Source organism: Hyperoodon ampullatus (genome assembly GCF_949752795.1).
Source record: "Hyperoodon ampullatus genome assembly, chromosome: 7".
Taxonomy (NCBI): Eukaryota; Metazoa; Chordata; class Mammalia; order Artiodactyla; family Ziphiidae; genus Hyperoodon; species Hyperoodon ampullatus.
The window spans coordinates 15,430,567-15,446,806 of NC_136920.1; the positions used below are offsets into that span (position 1 = coordinate 15,430,567).

A 16,240-nucleotide genomic window follows, 5' to 3' on the forward strand; every position below is an offset into this window, starting at 1 on the left:
TGACTCTAAAACGCCACCTCTTAACACTCTGGTTTGTGAACTAGAACGCCTGTTTGAAAGCAGCCCCTTTGCTGTAGTGTTTACCATGACCTAATGCTTTAAAACCCTCGAGCTCACAGGGACTTCCCTGGTAGTTCAGTGGTTAAGACTCTGAGCTTCCCAATGCAGGGAGCCTGGGTTCGATCCCCAGTCAGGAAACTAGATCCCACATGCATGCTGCAACTAAGGTGCCCTGAAGCCGCAACTAAGGAGCCCACCTGCCACAATTAAGACCCGGCGTAACCAAATAAATAAATGTATTTTAAAAATAATACATGCTTTAAAAAAATTTTTTTAATAAATAAATAAAAGAAAACCTTCCAGCTCAGAGACTGAGATGAAATAATACTGGCCAGACGGAGAAGACTCTGGATGATGGGGACCTGGGGACTCACTATACTATCCCTTCCACCTGTGTGGCTGTCTGGTTACCCACAATACAAAGCTCCCTTTAAAAGTAGGATATTATTGTTAACATAAGCAATAGTCACCTTTTCTTTCTCCAGAAGAGGAAGCCTCCTACGGCCACAATAACCAAGGCACCAAAGATACATCCAAACACTGCTCCACAGATGACACCTGGGAAAAGTCCAAATGGGAGGCACTTCAAGAGGTGTTCACAGACAACTAGAAAAGATCATACTAGAGTGAAGTCAGTCAGAACGAGGAAGACATGCCATATGATATCATTTTTATGTGGAATCGAACATATGACAAAAATGAACCTATCTATGAAATAGAAACAGACACACAGAGCAGACTTGTGGTTGACAACGGGGAGGGAGAGTGGGGGAGGGAAGGTCTGGGGGTTGGGGATGAGCAGATGAAAACTATTATGTACAGGATGGATAAACAACAAGGTCCTACTGTAGAGCACAGGGAACTATATTCAACATCCTGTGATAAAAGGGAGGGGATATGGGAACATATGTATATGTATAACTGATTAAATGTGTTATAAAAAAATATCCTGTGATAAACCATAATGGAAAAGAATATGAAAAAGAATATATATGTGTATAACTGAATCACTCTGCTGTGCACCAGAAACTAACAAAACATTGTAAATCAACTGTATTTCAATAAAGTTTTTGAATTTTATTTTATTTATTTTTTTATACAGCAGGTTCTTATTAGTCATCAATTTTATACACATCAGTGCATACATGTCAATCCCAATCGCCCAATTCATCACACCACCACCACCACCACCACCCCCGCCGCTTTCCCCGCTTGGTGTCCATACGTTTGTTCTCTACATCTGTGTCTCATTTTCTGCCCTGCAAACCGGTTCATCTGTACCATTTTACTAGGTTCCACATATATGCGTTAATATACGATATTTGTTTTTCTCTTTCTGACTTACTTCACTCTGTATGACAGTCTCTAGATCCATCCACGTCTCAACAAATGACCCAATATCGTACCTTTTTTTTTTTTTTGCGGTACGCGGGCCTCTCACTGCTGTGGCCTCTCCTGTTGTGGAGCACAGGCTGCAGACGTGCAGGCTCAGCGGCCGTGGCTCACGGGCCCAGCCGCTACGCGGCATGTGGGATCCTCCCGGACCGGGACACAAACCCGTGTCCCCTGCATCGGCAGGCGGACTCTCAACCACTGCGCCACCAGGAAAGCCCTATCGCTCCTTTCTATGGCTGAGTAATATTCCATTGTATATATGTACCACATCTTCTTTATTCATTTGTCTGTCGATGGACATTTAGGTTGCTTTCATGACCTGGCTATTGTAAACAGTGCTGCAATGAACATTGGGGTGCATGTGTCTTTTTCAATTATGGTTTTCTCTGGGTATATGCCCAGTAGTGGGATTGCTGGGTCAAATGGTAACTCTATTTTTTAGTTTTTAAAGGAACCTCCATACTGTTCTCCATAGTGGCTGTATCAATTTACATTCCCACCAAGTGTAGAAGGGTTCCCTTTTCTCCACACCCTCTCCAGCATTTGTTGTTTGTAGATTTTCTGATGATGCCCATTCTAACTGGTGTGAGGTGATACCTCACTGTACTTTTGATTTGCATTTCTCTAATAATTAGTGATGTTGAGCAGCTTTTCATGTGCTTCTTGGCCATCTGTATGTCTTCTTTGGAGAAATGTCTTTTTAGGTCTTCTGCCCATTTTTGGATTGGGTTGTTTGTTTTTTTCATATTGAGCTGCATGAGCTGTTTATATATTTTGGAGATTAATCCTTTGTCTGTTGATTCCTTTGCAAATATTTTCTCCCATTCTGAGGGTTGTCTTTTCATCTTGTTTATAGTTTCCTTTGCTGTGCAAAAGCTTTGAAGTTTCATTAGGGCCCATTTGTTAATTTTTGTTTTTATTTCCATTACTCTAGGAGATGGATCAAAAAAGATCTTGCTGTGATTCATGTCAAAGAGTGTTCTTCCTATGATTTCCTCTAAGAGTTTTATAGTGTCCGGTCTTACATTTAGGTCTCTAATCCATTTTGAGTTTATTTTTGTGCATGGTGTTAGGGAGTGTTCTAATTTCATTCTTTTACATGTAGCTGTCCAGCTTTCCCAGCACCACTTATTGAAGAAACTGTCTTTTCTCCATTGTATATCCTTGCCTCCTTTGTCATAGATTAGTTGACCATAGGTGCGTGGGTTTACCTCTGGTCTTTCTATCTTGTTCCTTTGATTTATGTTTCTGTTTTTGTGCCAGTACCATATTGTCTTGATTACCGTAGCTCTATAGTACAGTCTGAAGTCAAGGAGTCTGATTCCTCCAGCTCCGTTTTTTTCCCTCAAGATTGCTTTGGCTATTCAGGGTCTTTTGTGTCTCCATACAAATTTTAAATTTTTTGTTCTAATTCCATACAAAATGCCATTGGTAATTTGATAGGGGTTGTATTGAATCTGTAGATTGCTTTGGGTAGTATAGTATAGTCATTTTCACAATATTGATTCTTCCAATCCAAGAACATGGTATACCTTTCCATCTGTTGGTATCATCTTTAATTTCTTTCATCAGTGTCTTATAGTTTCCTGCATACAGGCCTTTTGTCTCCCTAGGTAGGTTTATTCCTAGGTATTTTATTCTTTTTGTTGCAATGGTAAATGGGAGTGTTTTCTTGATTTCACTTTCAGATTTTTCATCATTAGTGTATAGGAATGCAAGAGATTTCTGTGCATTGATTTTGCATCCTGCAACTTTACCAAATTCATTGATTAGCTCTAGTAGTTTTCTGGTGGCATCTTTAGGATTCTCTATGTATAGTATCATGTCACCTGCAAACAGTGACAGTTTTACTTCTTCTTTTCCGATTTGTATTCCTTTTCTTTTTCTTCTCTGATTGCCGTGGCTAGGACTTCCAAAACTATGTTGAATAATAGTGGCGAGAGTGGACATCCTTGTCTTCTTCCTGATCTTAGAGGAAATGCTTTCAGTTTTTCACCATTGAGAATGATGTTTGCTGTGGGTTTGTCATATATGGCCTTATTATATTGAGGTAGGCTCCCTCTATGCCCACTTTCTGGAGAGTTTTTATCATAAATCGTTGTTGAATTTGGTCAAAAGCTTTTTGTGCATCTATTGAGATGATCATATGGTTTTTATTCTTCAATTTGTTGATATGGTGTATCACATTGATTGATTTGTCTATATTGAAGAATCCTTGCATCCCTGGGATAAATCCCACTTCATCATGGTGTATGATCCTTTTAATGTGTTGTTGGATTCTGTTTGCTAGTATTTTGTTGAGGATTTTTGCATCTATATTCATCAGTGATATTGGTCTGTAATTTTCTTTTTTTGTAGTATCTTGGGCTGGTTTTGGTGTCAGGGTGATGGTGGCCTCATAGAATGAGTTTGGGAGTGTTCCTTCCTCTGCAATATTTTGGAAGAGTTTGAGAAGGATGGGTGTTAGCTCTTCTCTAAATGTTTGATAGAATTCACCTGTGAATCCATCTGGTCCTGGACTTTTGTTTCTTGGAAGATTTTTAATCACCTTTTCAATTTCATTACTTGTGATTGGTCTGTCCATATTTTCTATTTCTTCCTGGTTCAATCTTGGAAGGTTATACCTTTCTAAGAATTTGTCCATTTCTTCCAGGTTGTCCATTTTATTGGCATAGAGTTGCTGGTAGTAGTCTCCTAGGATGCTTTGTATTTCTGCGGTGTCTGTTGTAACTTCTCGTTTTTTCATTTCTAATTTTATTGATTTGAGTCCTCTCCCTCTTTTACTTGATGAGTCTGGCTAATGGTTTATCAATTTTTTTTTATCTTCTCAGAGAACCAGGTTTCAGTTTTACTGATCTTTGCTACTGTTTTCTTTGTTTCTATTTCATTTATTTCCGCTCTGATCTTTATGATTTCTTTCCTTCTGCTAACTTTGGGTTTTGTTTGTTCTTTTTTCTCTAGTTCCTTTAGGTGTAATGTTAGATTCTTTGAGATTTTTCTTGTTTCTTGAGGTAGGCTTGTATAGCTATAAACTTCTCTCTTAGAACTGCTTTTGCTGCATCCCATAGGTTTTGGATCGTCGTGTTTTCATTGTCATTTGTCTCTAGGTATTTTTTGATTTCCTCTTTGATTTCTTCAGTGATCTCTTGGTTATTTAGTAACGTATTGTTTAGCCTCTATGTGGTTGTGTTTTTTTCCCTGTAATTCTTTTCTAATCTCATGGTGTTGTAGTCAGAAAAGATGCTTGATATGATTTCAATTTTCTTAAATTTACTGAGGCTTAATTTGTGACCCAAGATGCAATCTATCCTAGAGAATATTCCGAGCGCACTTGAGAAGAAAGTATAATCTCTTGTTTTTGGATGGAATGTCCTATAAATATCAATTAAATCTATCTGGTCTATTGTGTCATTTAAAGCTTCTGTTTCCTTATTTATTTGCATTTTGGATGATCTGTCCATTGGTGTAAGTGAGGTGTTAAAGTCCCCCACTATTATAGTGTTACTGTTGATTTCCTCTTTTATAGCTGTTAGCAGTTGCCTTATGTATCGAGGTGCTCCTATGTTGGGTGCATATATATTTATAATTGTTATATCTTCTTCTTGGATTGATCCCTTGATCATTATGTAGTGTCCTTCCTTGTCTCTTGTAACATTCTTTATTTTAAAGTCTATTTTATCTGATGTGAGTATTGCTACTCCAGCTTTCTTTTGATTTCCATTTGCATGGAATATCTTTTTCCATCCCCTCACTTTCAGTCTGAATGTGTCCCTAGGTCTGAAGTGGGTTTCTTGTAGACAGCATATATATGGGTCTTGTTTTTGTATCCATTCAGCAAGCCTGTGTCTTTTGGTTGGAGCATTTAACCCATTCACGTTTAAGGTAATTATCAATATGAATGTTCCTATGACCATTTTCTTAATTGTTTTGGGTTTGTTTTTGTAGGGTCTTTTCTTCTCTTGTGTTTCCCACTTAGAGAAGTTCCTTTAGTATTTTTTGTAGAACTGGTCTTGTGGTGCTGAATTCTCTTAGCTCTTGCTTGTCTGTAAAGCTTTTGATTTCTCCATTTAATCTGAATGAGATCCTTGCCTGGTAGAGTAATCTTGGTTGTAGGTTCTTCCCTTTCATCACTTTAAGTATATCATGCCACTCCCTTCTGGCTTGTAGAGTTTCTGCTGAGAAATCAGCTGTTAACCTTATGGGAGTTCCCTTGTATGTTATTTGTCATTTTTCCCTTGCTGCTTTCAATAATTTTTTTTTGTTTTTAATTTTTGCCAGTTTGATTACTATGTGTCTTGGCATGTTTCTCCTTGGGTTTATCCTGTATGGGACTCTCTGCGCTTCCTGGACTTGGGTGGCTATTTCCTTTCCCATGTTAGGGAAGTTTTGGGCTATAATCTCTTCAAATACTTTCTCTGGTCCTTTCTCTCTCTCTTCTCCTTCTGGGACCCCTATAATGCAAATGTTGTTGCGTTTAATGTTGTCCCAGAGGTCCCTTAGGCTGTCTTCATTTCTTCTCATTCTTTTTTCTTTATTCTGTTCCACAGCAGTGAATTCCACCATTCTGTCTTCCAGGTCACTTATCCATTCTTCTGCCTCAGTTATTCTGCTATTGATTCCTTCTAGTGTAATTTTCATTTCAGTTATTGTATTGTTCATCTCTGTTTGTTTGTTCTTTAATTCTTCTAGGTCTTTGTTAAACATTTCTTGCGTCTTCTTGATCTTTGCCTCCATTCTTTTTCCGAGGTCCTGGATCATCTTCACTATCATTATTCTGAATTCTTTTTCTGGAAGGTTGCCTATCTCCACTTCATTTAGTTGTTTTTCTGGGGTTTTATCTTGTTCCTTCATCTGGTACATAGCCCTCTGCCTTTTCATCTTGTCTCTCTTCCTGTGAATGTGGTTTTTGTCCCACAGGCTGCAGGATTGTAGTTCTTCTTGCTTCTGCTGTCTGCCCTCTCTCAATAAACTTTTTTTTTTTTTTTTTTTTTTGTGGTATGCGGGCCTCTCACTGTTGTGGCCTCTCCCGCTGCAGAGCACAGGCTCTGGACGCGCCTGCTCAGGGGCCATGGTTCACGGGCCCAGCCGCTCCGCAGCATGTGGGATCCTCCCAGACTGGGGCACGAACCCGTGTCCCCTGCATCGGCAGGCGGACTCTCAACCACTGCGCCACCAGGGAAGCCCCTCTCAATAAACTTTTTTAAAATAAAATAAAATGAGTGTTGGACAAGATGATTCCCATGGCTCCTTCTGATCCTAATATTCAAGGGTTCCATGCACTAAAAGTCACATGTGTATCTGGTACATGGGCACACAAATGACTACACTGAGAAAAAAGGACCCAACAGTGTTTGCCGATTGGAAGTGTAACTGGAATTCAGAAGGGAGTGTGGTGGGTGGGGCCTGTGGGGACCTCAGAAGAGGAAGCTGAGCTGGGTCCTGATGGCCCAGTGACATCTCAGCTTCTGAGAGGAGAGACCAGGTTCTCCTATCCTCCTGGGGGCCCCAGGGAGGTGTGCAGACCCCCATGCTCCTGTGGATACTGGAAGCAAAAAGTCAATGCATTGCTAAGATGCTCCTCTACCTGGATCCTGGGGCAAGAAAACAGCATCTGAATAGCGACTGAAGGACACGTAGCTCTCAGCCCCGTCTATGAGTCCATCACTTTGAGGGTTGAAGGTAATATTGGTGAAGCCAGCCACAGAAGCCCTGTGGGGTGACAAGAGGAAAGAGGGGTGGCTGAGAAGTGTCTGACGGCCCAGGCACATATAGTTTTGCACTCAGAGGCCCAGCTCCCAAAGGGCAAAAACCACAAGGCATTACCGATAGGAACCCAGAGGTTCCAGCTTCCCGTTGTAATAGCCGTGCGTGGTGGACTCGTTCCCAACATTGATTTCATATTTCAAGACTTCAGATAAGCCCTGAGAACATCTCTTTTCTTCTGTTGTTATGAGGTATGTCACATAAGTATCCGAGGCCCCCTTTTTGAAATCTTCGTACGTATATCTCAATACATCTGCTGACGGGTGAACAGCTAAGAAAGGCACACAGAAGGAAAGCCATAAGAAAGTGATTGCAGAGATTTAAGTCTCCCTCGTTTCTAAATAATGACCAGGGTGATGGTGGTGACAGCTGCCATCTCTCACGTATGCTCTCTCTGCCAGGTTTTCCCTATATTAAGTTCTAAGGGCTTTACTTACATTAACTCATTTAATCCCCACAATAATCTCATCGCATAGGCTTACCGCCCCCATTTTACAGGTGGGAAAATGAGACACAGAAAGCTAAAAAGACCTGGGCCCCAAGCTGCACTGCCTACGTGGTAGAGTCATATTTCTAACCCAGACCACCTGACGTGGAGGGTGTGATCTCATCCATCACAGGCTGGTACTGGTCAGGCTGGTCAGTATGCAATATCATCTCCCCTGTTCAGCAAAGGCCTGAGCTTGGGATTTGCTGAATACCTTCACAGCAAAATGACTAGGTGTTTGAAACAGACCCAAAACAAAAGACAGAAAGAGAGAGAGAGAGAGATCTCAATGTCTCTTTTTGAGATTTAGCTGCAGGTTTACAACAGCAGCAAATCCCTTGTCTTCCTGGATCCCCGCAGCCCTGACAGTGTGTTTGAGCTCTGGTTTCTTTGGGGAGATGAGAACAGCATCACAGGCTGTGAGACTGGGCAAGGGTGGCATTGCATAATTCACAGTTAGTTTAAAGAATCACCAAAAACAGCAAAACTCTGAACTTTTTTTTTTGGCCACACTGCACGGCTTGCGGCATCTTATTTCCCCGACCGGGGATTGAACCCAGGCCCCTGGTATTGAAAGCACCGAGTCCTAACCACTGGATGGCCAGGGAATTTCCAAAACTCACTGCTTTAAACCCAGACCTTGGGCAAAGCACCCACACACAGCTAACAAAGACACCCTCAAATCATTCCCGTCTCACTTCCAGGGAATGTAATGGAGCTCTTTAAGGAAAAGCAGCATTTAATCCACCTCCTCTCTCAGCTATGACAATGCTCTTTGCAAGTTCCCACTACAAATGCAAATCTTTTCCTTTTTTCTTCCAAGAGAAAGTCACCCTTTGAGGATGATTTGTGTGTGCGTGTTCATATGTGTGTGTGTGTGTGTCTGTGTGTGTGATAAACTTGGTTAAAACTAATATTCTGCCACCTAAAAGACCCTGTGCTGCAAAAGAGATGAAAAACGTATATCAGAGGTAAGTAAGTCATGGCCATGGGCCAAATCCAGCCAGCCACCCCTTTTGGTAAATACTGGAACAGTCATACTGACTCTTTCTGTATCTTCTATGGCTGCTTTCACACTACAACGGCAAAGTTGAATAGCTGAGAAGGAGACTGTAGGGCCTTCAAAACGTAGAATGTTTGCTATCTGGCCCTTTACACTAAGTCTGTCAACCTCTGACCTAGCTCATCAGGCAAATGGCTTACACCCACCCACCCCGGGGTGAGTGCCAAAGCGTGGGTCGCAGTATAAAACCAGACGTGTGTTTGTCTCATGAATGCGTTTCAGTGGGCACAAAAATGGCACCCCGTCACACCATCACCCACTGGCTGTTTAACCCATAATGACCCCTCCTTACCGTCCCCAGTGGTGAGAATGAGAGCGTAGGCTTTGATGGGTCCGTGGCTGGCTTCAAACCCACTGAATTTGACCTTCACAGAATTGTGACTGACAGATGTAATGTTAGGGGATCCATCTGGAGAAGGAGGGTCTGAAACAGAACAAAACAAAACACGATCACCCAACATTTAAAACCAAAGAAGGAACACAATGATTAAGGAGAGGATTTGCTGCAGTGCCCCACTCAAGTTCTGCTCTTGCTCTGGAAGCTGTGTGCTGGGCTCATGCAAAGCAAATCCAGAAGCAAAGGGCAGGGATGGGAACTGGTGGGGAACAAAGATGGCAAGTCCTGGGGGAGCCTGCCTAGCTGACAATGACCCCTTCAGTGGGTCCAGCCACATTGCCAGGGTGGCCTCCTGGCAGCCTTGTTTGTAGAAGATAACGTGCCTTTTCTATCTTCCCCCAGTCCCTCCTGACCCAGAGAGCCCAGAGTCCTTATTTTGAGAATGGGGGCAGAGGAAGGAGAACAAGACGGAGACTGTGTGGGTGGAACTCCCAGGTGGGAACTTGGGAGCTGAAGGCAGACATCTGCCAGCACATGGACTTGGCCCCAGGATGGGTTGGTCAGAGAACAATGATGAAGCAGATAGTTACCCAGAAGGAAGCAAAGAAGACATGGAGAGAACATACTTTCTCCTGAGACCTGGCTGCATTCCGGCTCTGCACCCTTCACACTAAAGTCCTCGTTTTTTGCTGGGGTAGGTTTAAAACTCTGCCTAGAGAAATCCAACTGACCCTCTTCCCGGAAACCAGAAAAGCCCACACGGGAACATTCCGTGAGTGGCCTTCATGATCTTGTGCCTCACCTTCCCAAGCTAAGCTTGTGAAGCCACTCTCTAAATGAACACAAGGGCTTCTCTGGTGGCGCAGTGGTTGAGAGTCCGCCTACCGATGCAGGGGACACGGGTTCGTGCCCCGGTCCGGGAGGATCCCACATACCGCGGAGCGGCTCAGCCCGTAAGCCATGGCCGCTGAGCCTGCGCGTCCGGAGCCTGTGCTCCGCAACGGGAGAGGCCACAACAGTGAGAGGCCCGCGTACCACAAAAAAAAAAAAAAAAAAAGATGATCTCTCTCCACACACACTCTACCTAAATTGGTCTCCCACATACAGTTTGAGCGTTTCTGTTATTATAACCAAGATTCAGGGAGACTGAGAAAACTGAACTCAAAAAAAAAAAAAAAAGACCATAACACAATGCTCCAAATGTATGCTGTCCAATACGGCAGCCACTAACCACATTGAGCACTTGAAAGGTGACAGGCCCAAGTTTGGACATAAAATATCTCATTAATAACTCACTTTATACAAATTACATGTTGCAATGATAATACTTTTAATATACTGAGTTAAATAAAATGTGATCAAAACTCATTTCAGCTCCTCCTTTTTTTTTTTTTTTCCTGGCCATGCCAGGCAGCTTGTGGGATCTTAGTTCCCCAACCAGGGATCGAACCCGGGCCCCTGGAAGTGAAAGCACAGAGTTCTAACCACTGAACCGCCAGGGAATTTCCAGCCGCTCCTTTTTACAGTTTCTTAATGTGGCTCCTAGAAAAGTGTTTATTATACAGGAGGCTCACGTGATTTTCTATTGGAAGGCACAGCTTTAAACCATCCTTCAGCAACCTCTCAAGTAACTGACTGCAGTGGCCACTTGGAGGCGCTGTCCAACGTCTAAGTGCCAACTGCCTCAAGAGACACTTCCTAGCACCAGCTCCCACCCCATCCACAGCTCTATGCCTTTTAGCAGGCCAGCGAGGAGCCCCCAGCTCCCTGCCCCAAGACAGCTCCATCCACCTCAAAGCCTGGAAATCCTTTCCTTCTCACTGCTTATCTCAGTCCTACACTCGAGGGACCTTGCCGGCCATGCCCACCATAGTGTCCCTTACCCAGGCACACAGTAAGCAATCAACAAGTGTTGGCTAAAAGACCATCGCTCCAACTCTCCCCGGTTTACCCATCCCACCAGCACTTCCTGCCTCTCTCAGAGAAAATGCAGCTCCACTTTTATGTTAAATAAAAAAGTGTCAAAGTTGTACTTTTAACAAGCACGCTAAATTTGTACATAAAAATTCATCTGAGGAAAGGGAGCTACAGATTAAAAAGTGAGAGAATCACTGGACTAAATGCTGAGTGGTCATTATCTAACCCTACCACGCACTGCTCAGCTTCAGAAACAACTAACTCTAACAAGCTCCTTCCCTTCACTAGGTACTGTGCTCAGCCCTGGAGATACCGGATCAGATATGGCTTATGTTCCTCAGTGGCTTATACCCACTGAGATGACATCATAAAACAGAGAACTACAAAATAGTACCCAACAAGGTTCACTGTTTCTATTACACTGTAGAGTGCTGCAGAAACACAAAGGATTGTGACCCAGGGCCATCCTATATAGCTGTGTACTACACAACTCCAAGGAGTCCCACGCGCATAGTAGACTATATGAATGGTGTCCCGTGGAACTATGCAGTGCACAACTTGACTAGCCATACATGGCAGCTCTGAAGTGATCTTCCACCTACACTACCTCATCTAATTTGTATTAACAGTCCTGGAAGGTAGGTATTATTTCCCCTTTTTTACAACTAAGAAAAACAAGGCTCAGAGAGGTTAAGCAGCTTTTCTGAGATCACACAGCTAGTAAAAGGTAGACTTTACAATCAAACTCAGGTCTGCCTAAGTCCAAGGCTCTGTCAGTAGAATCCCTCGGCCATTTTCCAAGTCAGTGTCCCTGAAGTAAGAAGCCTTTTCTTCTTACTATTTCAACCACCAATTCTTTAGAAATTGTTTGGAAACATTCTGATACCCTAAAGGAAATAGCATATCCAGGATTCAAAAAGCACAAAGCAAAACCAACTCCACCAGGTTGACCTAAGACATAATTTTGGCAAAGACACAGGGAGCAAAAGATAAATAAAAAGGAAACAAAGAACGAATATAACAAAACAGATACAGACTCATAGATAAAGAAAACAAACTGGTGGTTATCAGTGGAGAGAGGGGAGTGGGGAGGGGTAAGACAGGGGTAGGGGATTAAGAGGTACAAACTACTATGTGTGAAATAAATAAGTGACAAAGATATACTGTACAGCACAGGGAATACAGCCAATATCGCATAATAACTTTAAATGCAGTATAATCTATAAAAATCGTGAATCACGATGTTGTACACCTGAAACTAATATAATATTGTAAATCAACCATATCTCAATTAAAAAAAAAAAGCAAAGAAGTAATTTTTTCCAAGTTCAAAATAAAAGGTAGTCATGAAAAGATTAACTAGGGGGATCTCTCGTGAATGATCCCATTTCCCAAAACAGCTGGGGAGCTTACTAATACAGATTCTAGGGAAATATGAATCTTGACTGAATATCTATCTGATAATAGTAAAAAGAAAAAAAGGATTGTTGAGAGTTCCCTGGTGGCCTAGTAGTTAGGATTCTGGGCTTTCACTGCTGTGGCCCAGGTTCAATCCCTGGTCGGAGAACTGAGATCTTGTAAGCCACGCAGCATGGTCCAAAAAAAAAAGTATTGTTAAATTTTTAAGGGTAATGGCAATAGTAATGTGGCTATGTTTGAAAGAAAGGGAAAAGGAGTCCCTGTCTTGCAGCAATACACACTGAAAAACTTATGAATAAAACTGTAGAATAACCAGGACTGGTCTCAAAGAAGTCCAATAAGGGAGGAGGGGATATAAATGAAACCAGATTGGTCAAATGCTCACAAATGTTCAACTGAGTGATGATGGGTACGTGGATCCCATTATACTGTCCTTTGCTTTCGTGTATATTTGAACATTTTAGGGGAACTTACTTAAAAGAAAAGGTGGCAACAAATTATTCTGTAAAACGAAGGAAACTTTTGGAATGTAAAAAATTCCCTCTCACTAGATTTCTATAGATTATATAGATTCTATAGAATATATAGACTAGATTTCTATAGAATTGGGTTAACAGTCCGTGCCAACAAAAACAAATATTTTTGGATAAACTTTTTTTAGAAACAGGTTTCTAGGCCACACTTGCAGACCCTCTGGGTCAGCTTTCCAAGGTGACCACAATGTCACCTGGCCACCCTGCCCTCCCTGAAGCCCACCTGTGATGCCAGTGAGGCAGGTGATTTGGGTGGGCGGTGCCATCTTGTCACAGGACCGGGCAATGATGCTGATGTTGTACAAGGTAGAAAAATTCAAATATGTGACTTCCGTCCTGTACTCAGAGCCGTTCTCCGAGGAGCAGCTCTCCAGGTTCGTCATGTTTTCCCAGTCTCCGTGCCTGACCTCCAGCTCGAAGCCTGTGTTGGTGCCAAAAGGGCAGGCCCACTTGAGGACCAAGGTTGGCTCTTTGGGGACCACTTCACAGTGGAAGGAGGTTACTGGTGCAGGGTCTGCAAGGCAAGAACAGCACATCATGAGATTCTTGGACTTTTTTTTTTTTTTTTTGCAGTATGCGGGCCTCTCACTGTTGTGGCCTCTCCCACTGCGGAGCACAGGCTCCGGACGTGCAGGCTCAGTGGCCATGGCTCACGGGCCCAGCCGCTCTGCGGCACGTGGGATCTTCCCGGACCAGGGCATGAACCCGTGTCCCCTGCATCGGCAGGCGGACTCTCAACCACTGCGCCACCAGGGAAGCCCGATTCTTGGACCTTTGCCTTTGCAAACACTGAAACTTGGGGAGCAGGAGGTTCCTGGCCCGTTGGTGATGAGGAGACAGCCATGGGGCATGACAGAAGAGGCAGAGGCTGACCTTAAACAGGGCCTTAGTGGACTGTGTGACCTTGGGTCAGTCCCCCAACTGTTCTGAGCCTCAACTGCAGGACTGTCTGAGGATTAAATGAAACAGTGGCTGTCAGGGTCCAGGCTGGAAGAGCACAGGGCTCCATGAGAGGTAGCGACAATACAGTGGAGGCGGTAGCAACTTCTTCGCCTGCGTCACCTCATTTTGGGGCCCACTTGACAATCTTTCTGGAACAGGCAGGGTTAATATTGTCCTATTTTGCAGATGAATCAACTGAGGCTTAGAGAGATTAAGCAATTTGCTAAAGATGACATGGCTGGTCAGTGGCGAAGCCAAAACTGGATCTCAGGTTTTCTAAATCCAAGTCCAGCGTGTTTTCTACACATACAACAGGCTAAATAATCAATGGTAAACGGTATCGGTTTCTTCATCTCTAAAATGTGGTGTTATTTGTCTCTACCTATCTGAGGGCCAATAGTGTTTTATTGAGGGCCAACAAAAAACTGATGTAAAAGGGAAACTCTGTATTAATGTACCGGGGGTGGGGAGGAATATTATCATTACTTTAATGTTGCAGTGTTTTAAAGCAGGAGAAGTTCTAAAGAGTCACCTAGTGCAACGCCCACATTCTCCACCTGAGGCCTGGAAAGGTAACCTGCCCAATGCATACCTACTCCCACTGCTCCTGTTCCATCCACCCCCACTCATAAATGCTCACAGATATCTTTCTTTTGCTATAGGCTACAATAATTGTAGCTAAGACAAACATTAGCCATGGAAGCTACCCCAATACCAAAGATCAGAGTCTAGACCCTGTGAATGGAGCCTGAGTTAGCAGAAGGGACTCAAAGCTGCAGGGATCCCTTTAGCCACTCCATGTGAAAACTCAGAGGTCATCAGGGTTCCAGCTCCTACACTACCAGGGAGGCTGATCCGATGAGACCCCTGTTCCCCTTCCAAATCAGCCTAAACACATTTGAACGGTTTGGTCTAAGGAAGAGAGGAAGCATGTGCAAAGAGGGTAGGGAGTAGGGTGTTACACAGATACAGAGGTGATAAAGGCCCCATGATCAAAACTGTCAGCAGAAGTACTCACAGCCGTCCACAAAACATTCCCCGGATTACTCTCTGAAAGTTCCCTCAGTTAAACACAGGGCTCGTCTTCCCTTTAAAAGATCACACCTTTTGCATCGAGACAGTCAGGATCAAGAAAGGCAAAAAAGCTTGAGCATCCATTTGAACAATATCCTTTCCGTCTTCTTCAGCGTAAAAGCCAAACAATGAACTACAAGCCCGGACATCATCCATGCCCTGGCCCATCACCTCTTGCATCTTGGGCCTCACCTCCTACCCCTCCCCCTCTTGCTCCCATGGATCCACCTCTGCCACCCTGACCTGCTCTTTCTTCAATACAGCAGGCACGCTCCAGGCTCGGCACCCCAGCACTGGCTGCCCCTCTGCCTGTAATGCTCTACGCCCCAACATTCACATGGCCTGCTTTACACCCTTCAAGTCTTTGCTCAAAAGTCACCTTTTCAACGAAGCCTTCCCAAGATAAACATCTCATTTCCCCCATCCTTGTTTATTCCCCCCTCCTTAGTAATCATCAGCTAATAACCTATTTATCTTGTTTATTATGTCTTCCCTACCAGAATAAAAGTTCCAGAAAGGCAGGGACTTGTCTGTGTCCTTTAACAGTGCCTGGCATATAGTAAATGCTCAATACATATCTGTTGAATGAATAAATGATGCGGGTAGCAAGATAGCACTAATAAGCTAATAGGACGCTCAGAGAGCTTAGGGTCTATTATCACACACCACACAAAAGCTAATCAACTAGAGTTTATTTCAAGAACCTATGTGCAAGGCCAGCATCACACAAGAAGGAGTCCAAGAGGCACGGGGGACTACTCACCTGTACAGAATGACTGCCAGCCAGGTACCAGTGACTCGGTGACATTCCCCACCTGTGTGAAGATCTCTACGGTGTATGAGGAGCCAGGTGTTAACTCGGTGACTGTAGCATAGGTGATGCCGATGTCTGTGACTATTTGTGTGGCCTTGCTGGAATTTCCATCCTGCTCAATTAGAAGGCGGTAGGTGTACCTCAAAGAGGCTTCATCAAAGTTCTGCCAGTTTAAGGTTGCTGCTGTGGTGTTGGTCCTTACTTCAATGTTGGACACATTGCTGGGCCCTTAGTTTTAAAAAAAAAAAAAAAAAAAAAAGCATGGATTAGCATGAACCATTTTATTATTTGCATGTAAAATTAGCCAGAAAATTCATTAAATTTAATTTAATAAAAAATAAAAATAGTCTGGCTCCTTTTGGGAAAGAATAAATAAAGCTAATATTTGCTGGACTCGAAAGATGGAACGCTTCCCAAAAATGACATTCAGAAAATA

At 43.2% G+C, this 16,240-nt stretch overlaps 1 protein-coding gene across 1 annotated transcript in view; it reads right to left on the reverse strand.

Annotated features, from left to right (window-relative positions):
• Positions 1–16,240, reverse strand: part of PTPRJ (protein tyrosine phosphatase receptor type J) — a gene marked incomplete at both ends in the record, with an annotated part of 172,380 nt that overhangs the window by 14,767 nt on the left and 141,373 nt on the right. Inside the window, 6 exons of the mRNA XM_079708004.1 lie at positions 531–618; positions 7,040–7,164; positions 7,279–7,489; positions 9,061–9,192; positions 13,198–13,488; positions 15,754–16,032. Coding sequence (XP_079564130.1) covers positions 531–618; positions 7,040–7,164; positions 7,279–7,489; positions 9,061–9,192; positions 13,198–13,488; positions 15,754–16,032 — 1,126 coding nt within the window. The remainder of the gene's footprint in view (positions 1–530; positions 619–7,039; positions 7,165–7,278; positions 7,490–9,060; positions 9,193–13,197; positions 13,489–15,753; positions 16,033–16,240) is intronic.